General features: G+C 32.0%; 1 protein-coding gene across 1 annotated transcript in view; it reads left to right on the forward strand.

Annotated features, from left to right (window-relative positions):
• Positions 1–12143, forward strand: part of LOC123701415 (carbonic anhydrase-related protein 10) — a 47343-nt gene extending 35200 nt beyond the window's left edge. The window contains exons 4-11 of the mRNA XM_045648889.1: positions 977–1113; positions 4778–4969; positions 6159–6254; positions 7344–7410; positions 7853–8007; positions 8798–8935; positions 10082–10127; positions 11392–12143. Coding sequence (XP_045504845.1) covers positions 977–1113; positions 4778–4969; positions 6159–6254; positions 7344–7410; positions 7853–8007; positions 8798–8935; positions 10082–10127; positions 11392–11465 — 905 coding nt within the window. The 3' untranslated portion in view covers positions 11466–12143. The remainder of the gene's footprint in view (positions 1–976; positions 1114–4777; positions 4970–6158; positions 6255–7343; positions 7411–7852; positions 8008–8797; positions 8936–10081; positions 10128–11391) is intronic.
• The last annotated feature ends 2619 nt before the right edge of the window (positions 12144–14762 follow it).

The following is a 14762-nucleotide window of genomic DNA, read 5'->3' on the forward strand; positions in this document are numbered from 1 at the left end:
ACATCACACACAGGATATGGCAGGATTGAATTTCACCAAAAATAATAGAGATAGAAATGTTTTGTTTACATGTACAATAGTATTATTATTTTCTATTCTTTATAAATTTATATGTACAATAGTAATTAATTAATTCATATAATTATTCGTGTAAACAATGTACACAGGTTGAATATAGCCTACATGAAAAACTACACTTTTTTAGTTTGTTAGTGCCAAACTACGTTGTCGTGATTTTGATATTGAATATCTAATAAATATGTAGGTATTGTGATCTTATTAAAAATTTACAAATTCAACAAACTCATATTTAAGGTTAATTTTAAAAGACTATAGAGTATAAAGATAAATAAAAGTATAAATTGATAAATAACTATGAGTGTAATTCCAATATACGTGCTACTCACATAATATAAAATGAATACATAATATTAAACCAAAACTGTTTGAATCACAAAAAAACGGCTCAATGCATTTGCATCAAATTTCGTAATTGGGCCCGTAATCGGAAATAGCGCATACCTTAACATCGTTCCAATTAAATATTTTAAAATCAAAATTTTTTGAAAGTTTTATAAAAGCTTTCTTTTAATTTATCCATTTTAATGTGTTTCGTCGTTGTCATCGTCTCATAAATATGATGTCTACATAAATAGAAAGGATTAGTTAAAATTAAAATTCATCTCAATGAGTTTTAATCATCAATTATTATTACTCCAATTTCAATGTGTTTTTAAGTTTCGTCATCTTTACTTCTCCAAGACGGTAATTACATAAAATAAAAATATTTAAAATCGATTAAAATAATGAACTAAGTTAGGTATAATCTAAGTTAGGTCAATGTGCTTACATACTCATATTAGTGGATATTCCATTTTATACGTAACTTTTAAGTGCTTTTTATGTTACACAATTTATTTTTTTACTTGTATAAATAAATGTACATTCTTTCTTTCTAAGATAATATTTTTTACAGGACCCGGTTTCTGGGGTCTAATCAACCCCCAATGGAACATGTGCAATAAGGGCAGACGACAGAGCCCTATCAATATAGAGCCAGATAAACTACTCTTTGACCCGTGGTTACGTGATGTGCAGTTTGATAAACATAAAGTAAGTACTTTTAGATTTATCTATTTTCTATACAACAAGGGTATTTGGTTACAAATACAATCTACTTGGAACTGATAAGTGAAAAAAATTGTAATTATGAACGTTTCCTCATTTTTAGGTAGTTGATGTTATAATAATATAAACTATATGAACCAAGTAAAAACCACAGTAAAAACTCAAATAAAAATTCTTCTCTTATAACGTGTTATCATAAAAGTCGGTGTAGATATTTTTTTTAAACACTCCTAATACTTTTAAAGTTATTGCAATAAAGGATTGCAATATTTTTATATTTTTCCCAAATCTCACATCACACGTCAGTTTTTGCTATTGCAAAATTTGCTCATCTAATAAATTACTGTGGTATGCAACAAACAATTATTCATTATGTATCCAAAAACCTCAAAGGCGTATAAAACCCGATAATCGCAAAACGTTTGAATTAACATAGCAATGGGCGGTAATCCGCCCAACCGAAAAGCTTAACAAGTCAACTTTCAGTGTATCGCAGTACATTGCTGGCTGGTCTAACTATTCCCAACTATTCCACTATAAAGTTGCTACAAACTCGGCAATGTAACATGCGAATGCAAATCGTTGTATCCACGTTGTATCGCATCAGTTTCGTGGTATCAGGCTTGTCGGTTTATGCAATGCTTTTTACATGGCTTGCTTCAAATACTTATCTCACAATATAGTGCATGTTTATGAAAATAACGAATGCTCAAGCCAACATTTTATAGTTATTGTTTTAACGTTGTACTTGCACGGGAAGTTTCTAAGCGAAATAATTTTCTTGAATAATTAAAGTTTAGAAAGTTATTATTTCGGAAATGGAATATAATTTGCTTTTTTATGGCTGCTTTTATTAATGACGGTTTATTTAGTTTATAGATTATGTGCATTTACCTGTGTGGATGAATTAGTTTATAATATTTTTCATTATTATTAATGAATGACTTAAAACTTATCACTTTTCGTTACTGTGTTACTGTGATTACAATAGCCCTTTACCACTAGAAATAAAATACTTTTACAATGCGATAATATACCTGAACATTGATTTTATCTAAAGAAACCTCCAAGAAAGCTTATTGTGAAAAAATAACATTAGTCCAAGGTGTTAAGGATACCTATACTTAAGACCTTTCAACCTAGCGTTAAAACTATTTGTTAGGATGATTTAAAAATATATACTTTAGTCCAAGGTTGTGTGAAGGATACCTGTACTTTAGTCCTAAGTCCAAAGTCCAGGTTTAGAACTAAAAACGCGTCATGATCACGCGCGATAGGCTATCGCACCTCGCATATATTTGCATAGAATTTCCACCGTAATTCAGATTATATTATGAATAATTCTATGAGCTTACGTGTTCATTATATGGTTGTTTATTTGTTAGATTTTTTGACTAAAGTATTGGAGGCGTTGAATAGAAATTAAAGGATTGTGTAAATCGTATAACTTGTATATTAGTTACCAGCTAAGATAATCCGATAATTAACATTCACACATTAAATACGAAAAAGTATGCCTGGGTAAATAATATTCAGGTGTTCAAGTTTATGTCGGTACCTACTTGGGTTAAATCACATACTCACCTGAATAAAAAGCAAGGTGCTACGGCACCAATAGTTAAAATATTGAAACATACTTGTAATAACAACTCAATCTAAAGTGTACGGAACTAAAAACCAAATGATATAATTTAAGAATGATATTTTAAACGGAACTATCATTAACACGTTAGCTGCGAAACAGGGCTTGAAACACCCTGTCCGTGTCTCGTCGTTATAGCGGTAGGAAAAAACTTAAACTTCTCTGTCGTGCGGGAGGCATAACTTCCATCTGGTTCAGTGTAGGAAAGTGATATCTATATATCTGAGATGTGCTATTGATTCCTAGTTCAATGGTATACCGACCTTAATACCGGGTTTCTTAGACCTCGTGCCGCACTGAACAAATAAAAATTCTAACACAGTGCGAAACGAGGTTGCGAACACCTCGTACCACCACGCACCTCGTACCGCACCCTAAGCTAGCTTCACGCGGTTAGTGTTGTGCAACGCATTCGAGACTATTTTTGGAACAACTTATTGAAGCTTTTACAAAGAAGGACTTGAATGTGGATACAGGTAATTTTCAAACATCCTAACTACTCGTTATAATAAATATCGTTAATAGAAACGTGAATGTGACATGTTGAGTAACTTTCTTCAAATAGGTTGATAATCATGATTACTATTAGTGTGTTTGTTCATTGAATCAACTAGCGGCAAATCCAAAACACCCGGCAATCGGTGTATGGCTCATCAAAATTTAACTCTTGCCCAAGTCAACAAGCCAACAAACAAGGCACATCATCTCTTAAAGGGATCAAAGAAGAGTAGATGTGTAGGATGTTACGAAAAACTCCGCACCTTCTTAACAAGTCGTGAGGCCGAAAAAGGTAAAGAAAATTCTCACAGAATGCACTGGTTGCAAACAATATTATTGTTTGGCCTGTTTTAATGAAAAACTTCCATAAGTTTGATAAATAAATACAATTAAATAAAATCGATATTTCTTTTCCCATCACTAAATTATATGAAAAACTGCTATTGTTCAGTGCGGTATGGGGTACATCAGACCCCACATTTTATTTTACCCCTAGAATCTAAAATAACTAATCTAACCACGGGCGACGGTAGATTTAGGTTAATGAACTCATTGTTAATAATAATCACGACAAAAGCCGCACACTTTGTCTTATTTGGCGCCAAAAAAACGATTTTGGTCTCCTACGGGCGGTGGGGTTTAATATGCCTCGTGCCGCCACAATCTCTGGTATAGGACAAGGTTTAAAACGACCCGTAACGCAGTAATGGAAAGTACAGATATTTCTGTGCCGCAGTGAACGTGTTAAGCTGTTTCTCTTATTGTAAATTATACATAGCTTACGGCGTTATTTCAATTATTCTATGTGTTACATGATACACGAACCAAAAATACCCCGGAAAACTAATCGGCAAAACAAAACAACGGCCGTGTTATACATAATGAATCACAACTAATGAGTGGTTTAGATTCCTGTATCAATCAATTGGTCGCACCTTGATTAAAGCTCGCTTTGACTTAAGATGACTTATTACTTGCTAACACGCGATTTCTGACAATGAATTGTGCTTTCCGCATAGATAAGGTAGACATTTTTGTTTCTGAACGCAAATGCTAATGTTGGTTGCGGCGGTTTGCAGATTGTTTTACAAGCTGTGTATGTGTGTTTAGTTTGTTGAAGTGAAACTTCTTTAAATTTAAAAAAAAATTGTGTAACATTTTATCGTTACGCGCCATCTTTTTCTTATCTCTACCACGCGGGATTCGACGTATTTCTGTAAAGTTGCATATAATAAATTATTATTTTTGAAAAATAAGGTCATAAAGAAGTTTCACTTCTTACGTGTGTACACTAGTACACGCACACATATTTTATATATTTATCCTACACGAAAGAAAAATATCTACAATTAAATTTTGAACGTTTTATTGATACGTGTAATTATTTAATTATTTTCAAGAAGACTTTGATGCAAAAAGAAAATTTTTATATGATAAAAATTCGAAAAGTCCTTTAACAACAAATAAAATTGCCTCCTTCAGCTAGTACATTACAATTCCGATTCCCAGGTTAGCGGAGTGCTCCAAAACACGGGGCAGTCCCTAGTTTTCCGGGTGGAAAAGGACTCCAAACACCAAGTGAACATCAGTGGAGGCCCCCTATCCTACAGGTACCAGTTCGAAGAGATATATTTCCACTATGGATTGGAAGATAACAGAGGGTCTGAACATCAGATCGACCATCACACTTTTCCTGGAGAGGTAAGAATAGCTTCAAAGGTAACTATGCAATTTAAGTTATATTAAATTCATCTAGACTTTGTGCTATAGTTCACCGCGTATCTCTTTCCTATTTGCATTTAGAAAGTGAAGTCTCGTGTCCCCAAGTGGGGTAAGGGGCAGATGCATTATCCATACATCTGTTTCACTGATCGATTTTTCTTTAGGGACAAGTAGGTGATAGTCTGTGTCCTGCAAGACCGAGACATTTTTTTTTATCTGTCTCCACCGGGAATCGAACCCAGGACCTACGGTTCTACGCTCACGCATCAACCACTGTACCAAGGAGGCGGTCATTTGCATTTAGAGGCACACTCAAAATGTTTTAACTACATACGGTCTATTTACTTAAAGCTCGAATAAAGTTTCTTGTCTATTGTAATATTTTTAAAGATATATGATCCATTATTTTAACGATACTATTTTAAAAAAGAGTAGTATGCTATTATGCTAAATTCTTGTAAATGAAGAAATTACAAAATACCTTATTAATAATAATTATTACTATTCAAAAATAACAAATTCCTTGACGCATACGCTTTTATCAAGACAAAAAACCAAGTAACATCCAATTAGATAAGGCAAGTTAAAATCATCTCGGTCACAAATTAACACCTCAAAGTTATCATTATCAGCTGGTTATTACCCCCGGGGGTGCAAACTTCCCTTTCACGGTGCCTTTATAAACTTTCAACAAACGTTTAGAGATAATTTAAGATACAATGCCTGTATACAATTCATTGTATGAACGTTATTACGATATTTGAAGTTGTTAATGAGTTTTTTTTATTTATTATGTAACAAATAGGATTAGTGTTTTTGTATCATATCATAAATTAATTTCCATTTTTCGTACTAAATTCTTCTCTTAAAAAAAGCACCTGTGCTGAGCACTCATGTCAAAACTCAAAAGTGAAACTTCTTTGGAAAGATTAAAAAATACAAAAATCGTCGCTTTACTCAATGTCGTGACGGTATTGCCATGACGCGACCTTGAAATTTTAGTCTCGACGCGCCTAAAGAAGATTCACTTCAAAAATAGTTATTCATTTTGCCTAATAAAATTTCAGGCTACCATTTTCCAAGCACGTAGAGGAAATAGAAATACCGTATCCATTTATTTTCGTAATCTTGACTTCATCAGGCTTGTTACGTTTTGTTTTATTCACAGATCCAATTATACGGCTTTAACAAAGAACTGTATCACAATATGTCGGAAGCCCAGCATAAATCGCAAGGCGTCGTGGGGATCTCTTTAATGGTTCAGGTAATGTTGAGAATGCTAATTTGAAAATTAGTTATTTTATTTATCTATACATATAATAAATCTGTAGAAGGGTCAATTCTGTACATTGAAAATATAGAAAAAATAAATACCAGGGGGTGTTACTGGATCGATACCAAACCCAAATATGTGATTAAAAAAATTTTTGTCTGTCTGTCTGTCTGTCTGTCTGTATGTGAAGGCATCACGTGAAAACTAACGGTTCGATTTCGATGAAACTTGGTATAATTATACCTTATTATCCTGGGCGTAAAATAGGATACTTTTTATCCTGGAAAAATACGTAGAAAAAAATTAATCTTAATTTTTCAGTTTTATCCATAGACGTTGTTCTGTAGAACTGCGAACACACGTTGCGTATTATTATAGGCCTAGCCGTATTTGGGTCCAATATATATTTATAAGATATCATTGTTAGAGTTACTCAAAATGGAGAAATAAACCATCCACGCGAAGACCGACATCCGCGCGGACGGAGTCGCGGGCGGATGCTAGTTACTAATATTATTATTTACCTACTTACTTTTTTATTTATATGACTTATTTAAAAAGATAATTTAAATACTGGAATTATTATTCGTTGTGTGATGAAGATATAATATATTTACCTCCAGACTCAGTTTGTATCTGTTTAAAAATAAAATAAGCCATATTATCACCTGCAACACAATATATATATTAAATAATATATAAATCTCGTGTCACAATGTTTGTCCTCAATGGACTCCTAAACCACTTAACCGATTATAATAAAATTCACACACCATGTGCAGTTTGATCCAACTTGAGAGATAGGATAGGTTTTATCCCGGAAATCCCACGGGAAAGGGAACTATGCGGGGTTTTCTATGAAAACGCGGGCGAAGCCGCGGGCGGAAAGCTAGTATATATTAAATTTCAATTAGAAGGTTAAAATAACCTTTTTATTTTTATTTTTGCATTATTTATTTTTGCAATAATATAATAAGTTACGTAAATCCGATCTCAGAAGTAATTGGTAAACTAGAAATATATTTCACTAAAATACCTAACCGGCGTTTAATTCATTATCGTTAAATTGTTACTTTACAGATTGGAGAACCGATTAACAAGGACCTGAGACTCATAACGAGTGCTTTCAACAAAGTTATGTTTCGAGGTACGGTTTGGTTTGTTGTTAAAATATATTAATAAAGATTATTGTTGTTTAAATTTTCTTTCACATTAGAATTTCTTCTTTCTGACAATTTTTTTCATTCATGTTTAGTTTGCTAATTATAAATTTAATAGGTTACAAAAACCATGTATCGTATTTTAATTTATAATATTATGTTGCATCGTTTTTGTACCTAACTGAAAAGTTTGTCCCGTTTATACCTTTGAAAATTATCATATAAAATTATTTATTTGATTTTATTATGCAATGTAGAAACTTACCTACTCATTATTAACAACCATATTATAATACAAATGAAATGGAATTTTAATAACTCAGGCCCCGGAATCACAGACACATTAGAAAATCTATTATGTCGTAGACCGATCGGGCCGCTTGGGGCTCAATGGGTTAAATAAATAAAAATATAAAAATGTATCTCCAGGCAGTTCATACCCCATCAAGCATCTACCTTTAAGCTCTCTACTGCCCAGCACGCAGCAATACCTCACGTATGAAGGCTCCACCACACACCCTGGCTGTTGGGAAACCGCTGTGTGGATTATATTCAATAAACCCATTTATATTTCTAAACAAGAGGTAAGTGCGAGATTAAAAATCACCTCTTAGAGCGGCCGTACACGGGCAGCTCGAGCAGTTAACGGCTGAGCGACGTACGGAGTGCTTGAGCAGTCGGTCGTTGACTGCTCGAGCTGTCGCTACACACCGCGCAGTTGACGGCTTGAAGCGATCGCGACTGCTCGAGCAGTCATGTGTACGGCAGTGAATGAATATGTCTATACCTAGTTCACTGCGCGGTCGCGGCTTCAAGCCGTCCTATACCCTATACCCTTTCAAAGTTTTTCAGTGGAAATAGAGTAACTGAATAAGTATTGCTATGTGTCTTAACAGGCTCTTACTGTAAGCTGTACCTAACTTATAAATAAAGTTATACGAATGTTAACTTTTGTTAACGGCTTAAGAGTAACATTAAAAACTAATTATGATAAAGTGGGAATCTATACTAACCTATACTCATATTATAAAGCTTAAGAGCTTGTTCGTTTGTTTATTTGAACGCGCTAATCTCAGGAACTACTTTTCCGATTTGTATAATTCTTTCGGTGTTCTAACACCGCCATTGTCGAGCTAGATTTGGGCGAGATTAGCCCATTTATCGAGAAAGGCGGCTATATCACACTGAGATCAACATAAGCGTAACACTGCTGGTAAAACAGCGGGGCACTGCTAGTGTTACACAGGCTCAATGATAAACATAATATTATGTTTCAATAAATATTATTTGTTTATGAATAACAAGTGTCGCATTATTTTTTTATTTTATTTCCCATTTTTGACATTATTGATTACTTTATTGTTGTGGGCACAGATGTACGCAATCCGTCGCCTCATGCAAGGATCTCAATTGACCCCGAAAGCTCCGCTCGGGAACAATGCGCGGCCGGTACAACCGCTGCACCATCGCACTGTTAGAACTAACATCAACTTCAATAAGCAGGGGATGCCGGTATGTATGAACAATAAAATAAATGGAAGGAAAACCTGAAATTTAAATTAAAAAAAATTTAAGAAGCTACAAATTTTTATTATCATAGTATCTACAATATAAAATCATTAACGATGTTAACTTTAAACGGCTTGAGAGTTGGTATTAAACGTTACCCTTCGTTTAACGGATTTTAAAATTCACATTTCGAACCTTTATTACAATTCCGAATACTCAAAAGATAAATAGATGGATACATTTTCAAAAGCAACAATGTAATTATGTAATTGAAAATGAATGCACTTCTATTCCATTTAAAATCGCTATATGAAAGCTCCCTCATAAACACCCAACCAATATAATTATAAAAATATATATATAACTCAAGAAGTCTACAGAGAAATTCTCCCCATACCACATTGACCTCCGCTAAGTAATTGCCGCTAATAAACGTAATACAATTGATAAATAACAGACATAGCTGAACAATAAATTCTCAAGATCCCGTGACAAGCCACGGCGGAAAATATAATTACAGCCGGGATCAAATCTTAATTAATTAACTACGGACTGAGACACGCTACTTAAAGCGGCCCTAAATGGACATGATATTGTGAAAGGGATTTTTGAAGGCGCCATTTTGGATTTAGTGTTACGGTGCGAATATATGAAATTTTTTTGCATACAAAACTAAGACATAATACATATTATAATATGACAATGAAAAAAACTTTTTAGCAATAATTTGATGTTTGTTTAATTAAAAATCTTGGAGTTTTATAATAATTGAATATTCATAAAGATGTAATTAATATTGCAAGTTTTGTCTCGTTTGTTTCGAATTAAAAATCAAACATCCACAATGTCAAACTATGTTCTATAAGGGCCGATTTTTCAATGCTTGGATAAAACTTATCCGCCCAATAAAGTATTACTCGATAATATTAAAATGTCACGTAAACTGTCAAATACGGGCAATTACAATACGTTTTTAAAATGGTAGTTTTATACATTATTCGACGAATAAGTTTTATCCAAGCATTGAAAAATCGGCCCTAAGAGTAATAATAAAATTTTAATTTTAACTTATTTCAGTAGCAACATTTTAGTGATTTTATGTAAAGACCCTGTGTAGCCTGACCCTTAATGTCGGTACTCTCCTTTCAGGCATCAAGCAACTGTCCAGATATGTACCGCAACATGCATTATACAGGTAAGACTTTTAAATACGAAATAACTATTTCTACTAACTCTGGGAATGTTTGACACTCGCATGATTGTCTTGAACAATTTTGAGCTTTAATTTTTCATATTATAAAGATCTTTTTACCTTAATGTGAATGTTGTTACAATTAATTTGGTTCGTGATGAAATATTTTAATATATTGTGAATGGCATGTTTTACACTCAACTTATTAATATATATTCTTGATGCATCTGTATATTTTATATTTTATTAAATAAAACCACACGCATTTCGTATATAAAAGAAATTAATTTAGACATAAATAAATTTCAATAAATTTCTATCTGATTGTTGGTCGCATGTATTCAAGGAAGGAAATTCCTTCACATAATAATCCCCTTTAGATGTAGTAGTGTATTCAATTGTCCAAGATTCGAATGCTTTAGAAAGATTGGTTAGAAGTTTGGATTGCGCTTTGATATCAGAGTCATTCAGAACATAAATGAAATTACATACTTATAGTAATTGAAGTGTGGTTTTATTTAACACAAACACATTATAAATTACCCTATACAATTGTCTATACTCCTTACAGCACGATATTCCCGCAAGGCACGAACGAAAAAAAGCGTTGCATGCAAACGAAAGATGTTTTCAAAGAAAACATGTCGCAAAAAATAGGTATTAATTAGCACGTGGCTAAATATTTGTATGATTAAAATAATGTTTTGCTTTTGCAAGTTCTTTTCGTCGGCTTTTGTTACCTTTGCTCGTGAGATTTGAAAGAATTTTAATTAACGTGCGCCTATGTGTTGTGTAGAACAATGCATGTCGAATTAATTTTAGAGTAGTTAGTGCTAGCTATTTTATTACAGTACTGTTTTTTAGAAAAAGTTTTTAGGGAGAAATTATCAAAGGAAAGGTATGTTTGTAAATTTAGATGAAAATGTAGAGCATTAAAATATAGAGAAAGAATAATTATTTCATTTTAATTATTATTATAACTTTTACATGAAACAACGTGATTAAAAGAAGCAAGGTACATTATACATTCATTCAGATAAATTGTGAATTATTTAACATCGAAGGCTACAGTAAATTTCCTCATCGATTTCTTTAATATTTTTAACACCTGTAATGTATTTTTATATTATCTGATATGACTTTATTTTTGTAATTTATTCCGTAATTCTAGGAAAACGGAGATAGAGAGAACTTTAAAAATATTTAAAAGCTTTATATATTTCCGTTTTTTATGCATTAAAATAATAAAAAATATGTTATCCCACAGCTACTCAATGGCCTCGAGAACACAGCATGCGTTACCGGAGCACAGAAGATTTAGCCATGTTATCGCCCAATTAAAACTATTATTATTATATTATATTATTAATACTTATTAAATAATTTAACCAACCTATAAAATCCATAGTGACTCAAACAATAAATACCATTGATTTCGCTTTTCTTTAACATTATAAAATACGTAGAAAGACAATTATTCTGTAGAGAACATTATATTATTATTATTATTTGTTTCATGAAGTCAATTGAGTAGACAATATATGCAATACATTAAATGTATAGCTTGGTTTGGAAGTTTCTAGATTTTAGTCATGTGTTATTTAGATGTAAATAGTTACTGTACATAATATACATACGTACATCTTAATTCGTCCACAAATAAAATGGAGAAGCTTTAATAAGCATTGTTAAATTCATTTTCAATTAATAAAGTTTATTTTGAACGCATGTCTTTCTTCTACTAATTATGTATAAAAAATGTATACAAAGGCTTTTGAATAGAACATATAAATATAAATAAAATAAGTTATTGTTTAATAATTATTGTATAAACTTCGTAATATTTATGCAAATATTGGTTTATAACTGAACAAATGGCGTACAGTTAGCAGCGAAATACTTGAATTAATATTGAAGCTTTTTCTTTTAAATGCATTTTGGTGCTGACTGTACTTTTTAGTATTGTGGTAGACTATAGATGCTGTGTTGTCTCTGTGTAAAATAAATATTTACGACAAATATGGTATTTTCATTTCAAAACCCTTTCATTTTTGAACTAACTATATTTCTATGAAGTGTGTTTTTCAATTATTTTATAAAGTTTATTATAAAGATTATCCTTTAATAAGAAAGAGAACTCTACTATAGTGATGAATAGTTTCAATTGTTATAAAATATTGATTTTTATGTCACTTAGTTTTGTAACAGCTAATGTAGGTTTAAATCAACTACCAATTCACTATTCCGATGAAAATTATATCATACAGCTTTCAGCCCACGGCTTCGCCCGTGTTCAAAGTAATACCCGTATAGTTCCCGCTCCCGTGGAAATTACGGCATAAAACCTATCCTAAGTACTTTATCGGGTCTCGGTCTATGTACCAAATTTAATTAAAATCGGTTCAGTGTTTGACGAGTGAAGAGTACAGAGTTAATTTCGAATTGATAGTATAAAATAAATAAAAGTACATAATTACTTTAGCATTTTTAATATAAATTAATAAATTGTTTTAAGGATTAATATATAACGTTCATCTTACTGACCAATCTCTCTGAGTTTCGCTCAAACAACCCTTTAGCAAATAAGAGAACCACAGACTGCATCAAGGACCCGCAAACGTAGCGATGTTACTCGTAAGTATCTACAAGTACACTACAAGAGGTTCAAAGGATTTACAATATTTGAAATGATAAAGAAATGGAATATTATATTTTAGTACATACTTTAGGTTACGAATTTCTTTCTCTGTCAAGCAAGAATACAAAAGGTGTGTGAAAGAACTTTTTATATTAACCATTTTGTTTGCTCCTTCATATTTTTTGCATATTTTTCGTAATTATAATTCCATTCTAAGACTAATAAATATTTAAAATCTAGGACAAAAAAATATTATTACACATTTCAATATAGGACAGTATTAATTATAACCTCTAATCTATTTAGTTCAATACAATATGAAAACGCAGAACGCTAGAACTTTCAAAGCTCAGCAAACAAGTTAGCCGATAGCTGTATAATTACAAACATGCAGCGAACCCGGATATGTCCGGCCATGTTCCCGGGATCCGGGTACGATACACTTGGATTTATTGCAGCCACTTCTAACTGGTTGTTTGTATTATTATTTGAGAAAAGGTAAGCTAAGAAGGATCTACGACAATTATTGTAATTAATTAAAAGAATGATTCAAACCAATTCAAACAGTTTTTTTATACGACTATCTATAGGGGATGATAGATTTTTGAAAATATAATATGCATGATATTCAAAACATGTCCTAATAAGATATGTTATTAGTATTACACAAATATTTTATTATGTATATAATGACCAGGGTTAACTTTATCATACATAAAAGTATACATATGTAGTCATTCACTGTTTACTAAATTGATACATAATCACGTCTTTGTTCGCCCCAAATGTATTCTAATTGTCCACCACCGCTATTTTTCATTGAGTAAAATGTTTTATTTTATAAACTATACGAGTATTGCGCTCATAAAAATAGACACCACATTTTCAAAGTAATATCACAGATAATATACTATACTAGGTAATATTATAAAAGCTAGGTCCACAGTCTTCAAACTCGAGTCTTTGAAGGCTTATCGCCTCAAAATTCCTAAACAATATATTTAAAAACATGTTAACTCGCATGCAGTTTCAGACGCGGAAGTTCCATGCAGACAACATGGCCGCCGGCAAGCTTCCGGCTTTAAACCGTTATGGACAGTTTAAAAAGGCCAACCTTATTTTTGCCGACAAAGTATAAAAATAAAAATAGTATCTTGTGCAATAAGGTTGAAACTTCTTTTTATTATGTTCAGTAGTTGGTTAGTTATATTAGAAAAATACTGATGGATATGGAAATTGTAAGTAGGATTGAATTGATTGATTGAAGTGGGTGGATGGGCACAAAGCTATAAAATAATATCTGTGATATGCAATGAGTTTATTAATTAGATTAAAGGTGCATTGTTAAAAATGACGTAGCTGTTCACGTTTTGATCTGGCAGAAATAAGAAAACATAAAAAATTGCCCTTTAAATAATTATAGGAAAAAAATATTACAAATTACGCTTTTTATTGAATTGAATTTTGTGAATTTAAAAACCACGTCCCCTTGTTAAGTTGAGTCAGATAATAAACACTCTATGAGTTGTGTTTCTTCTTGATTTAGCCAGTATTATTTGTGCATCGAGAATACACTAGGTACCTACACATTATTATAAATCAAAGTCATTCAATATCTCTGTCTGTTCTCAAAAACGACAACCAATTTTCATTTTGTTTATTCTAAGTTTGTCTAATTTAATTATTTTTGTAATCTATATTGCTTTACTCGATGCAGAAACTCTATTGTATTGCTTGTTTTTTCATGAGGTCACATATGTATTTAATCCTTGCTAAGTATATTCTAAGATTTAATCTCTCTTTAGTAAAGTCAACAGCGGATGTTTTATTATTATAAACAGAAACAAAATAAACAGATTGTAACAAGTTTGAGCTATAAGTGGTGTGCGCTGCATTACGCTATCAATAGAGGTAACTCAGTTATTTACTGTAACGATGTACCGTCAGCATAATTCAAAGTCAACGAAAAATGTTATCTAGTCATTTTTTTCGTGAGATCA

This window comes from Colias croceus, chromosome 21 (assembly GCF_905220415.1).
Source record: "Colias croceus chromosome 21, ilColCroc2.1".
Classification (NCBI taxonomy): Eukaryota; Metazoa; Arthropoda; class Insecta; order Lepidoptera; family Pieridae; genus Colias; species Colias croceus.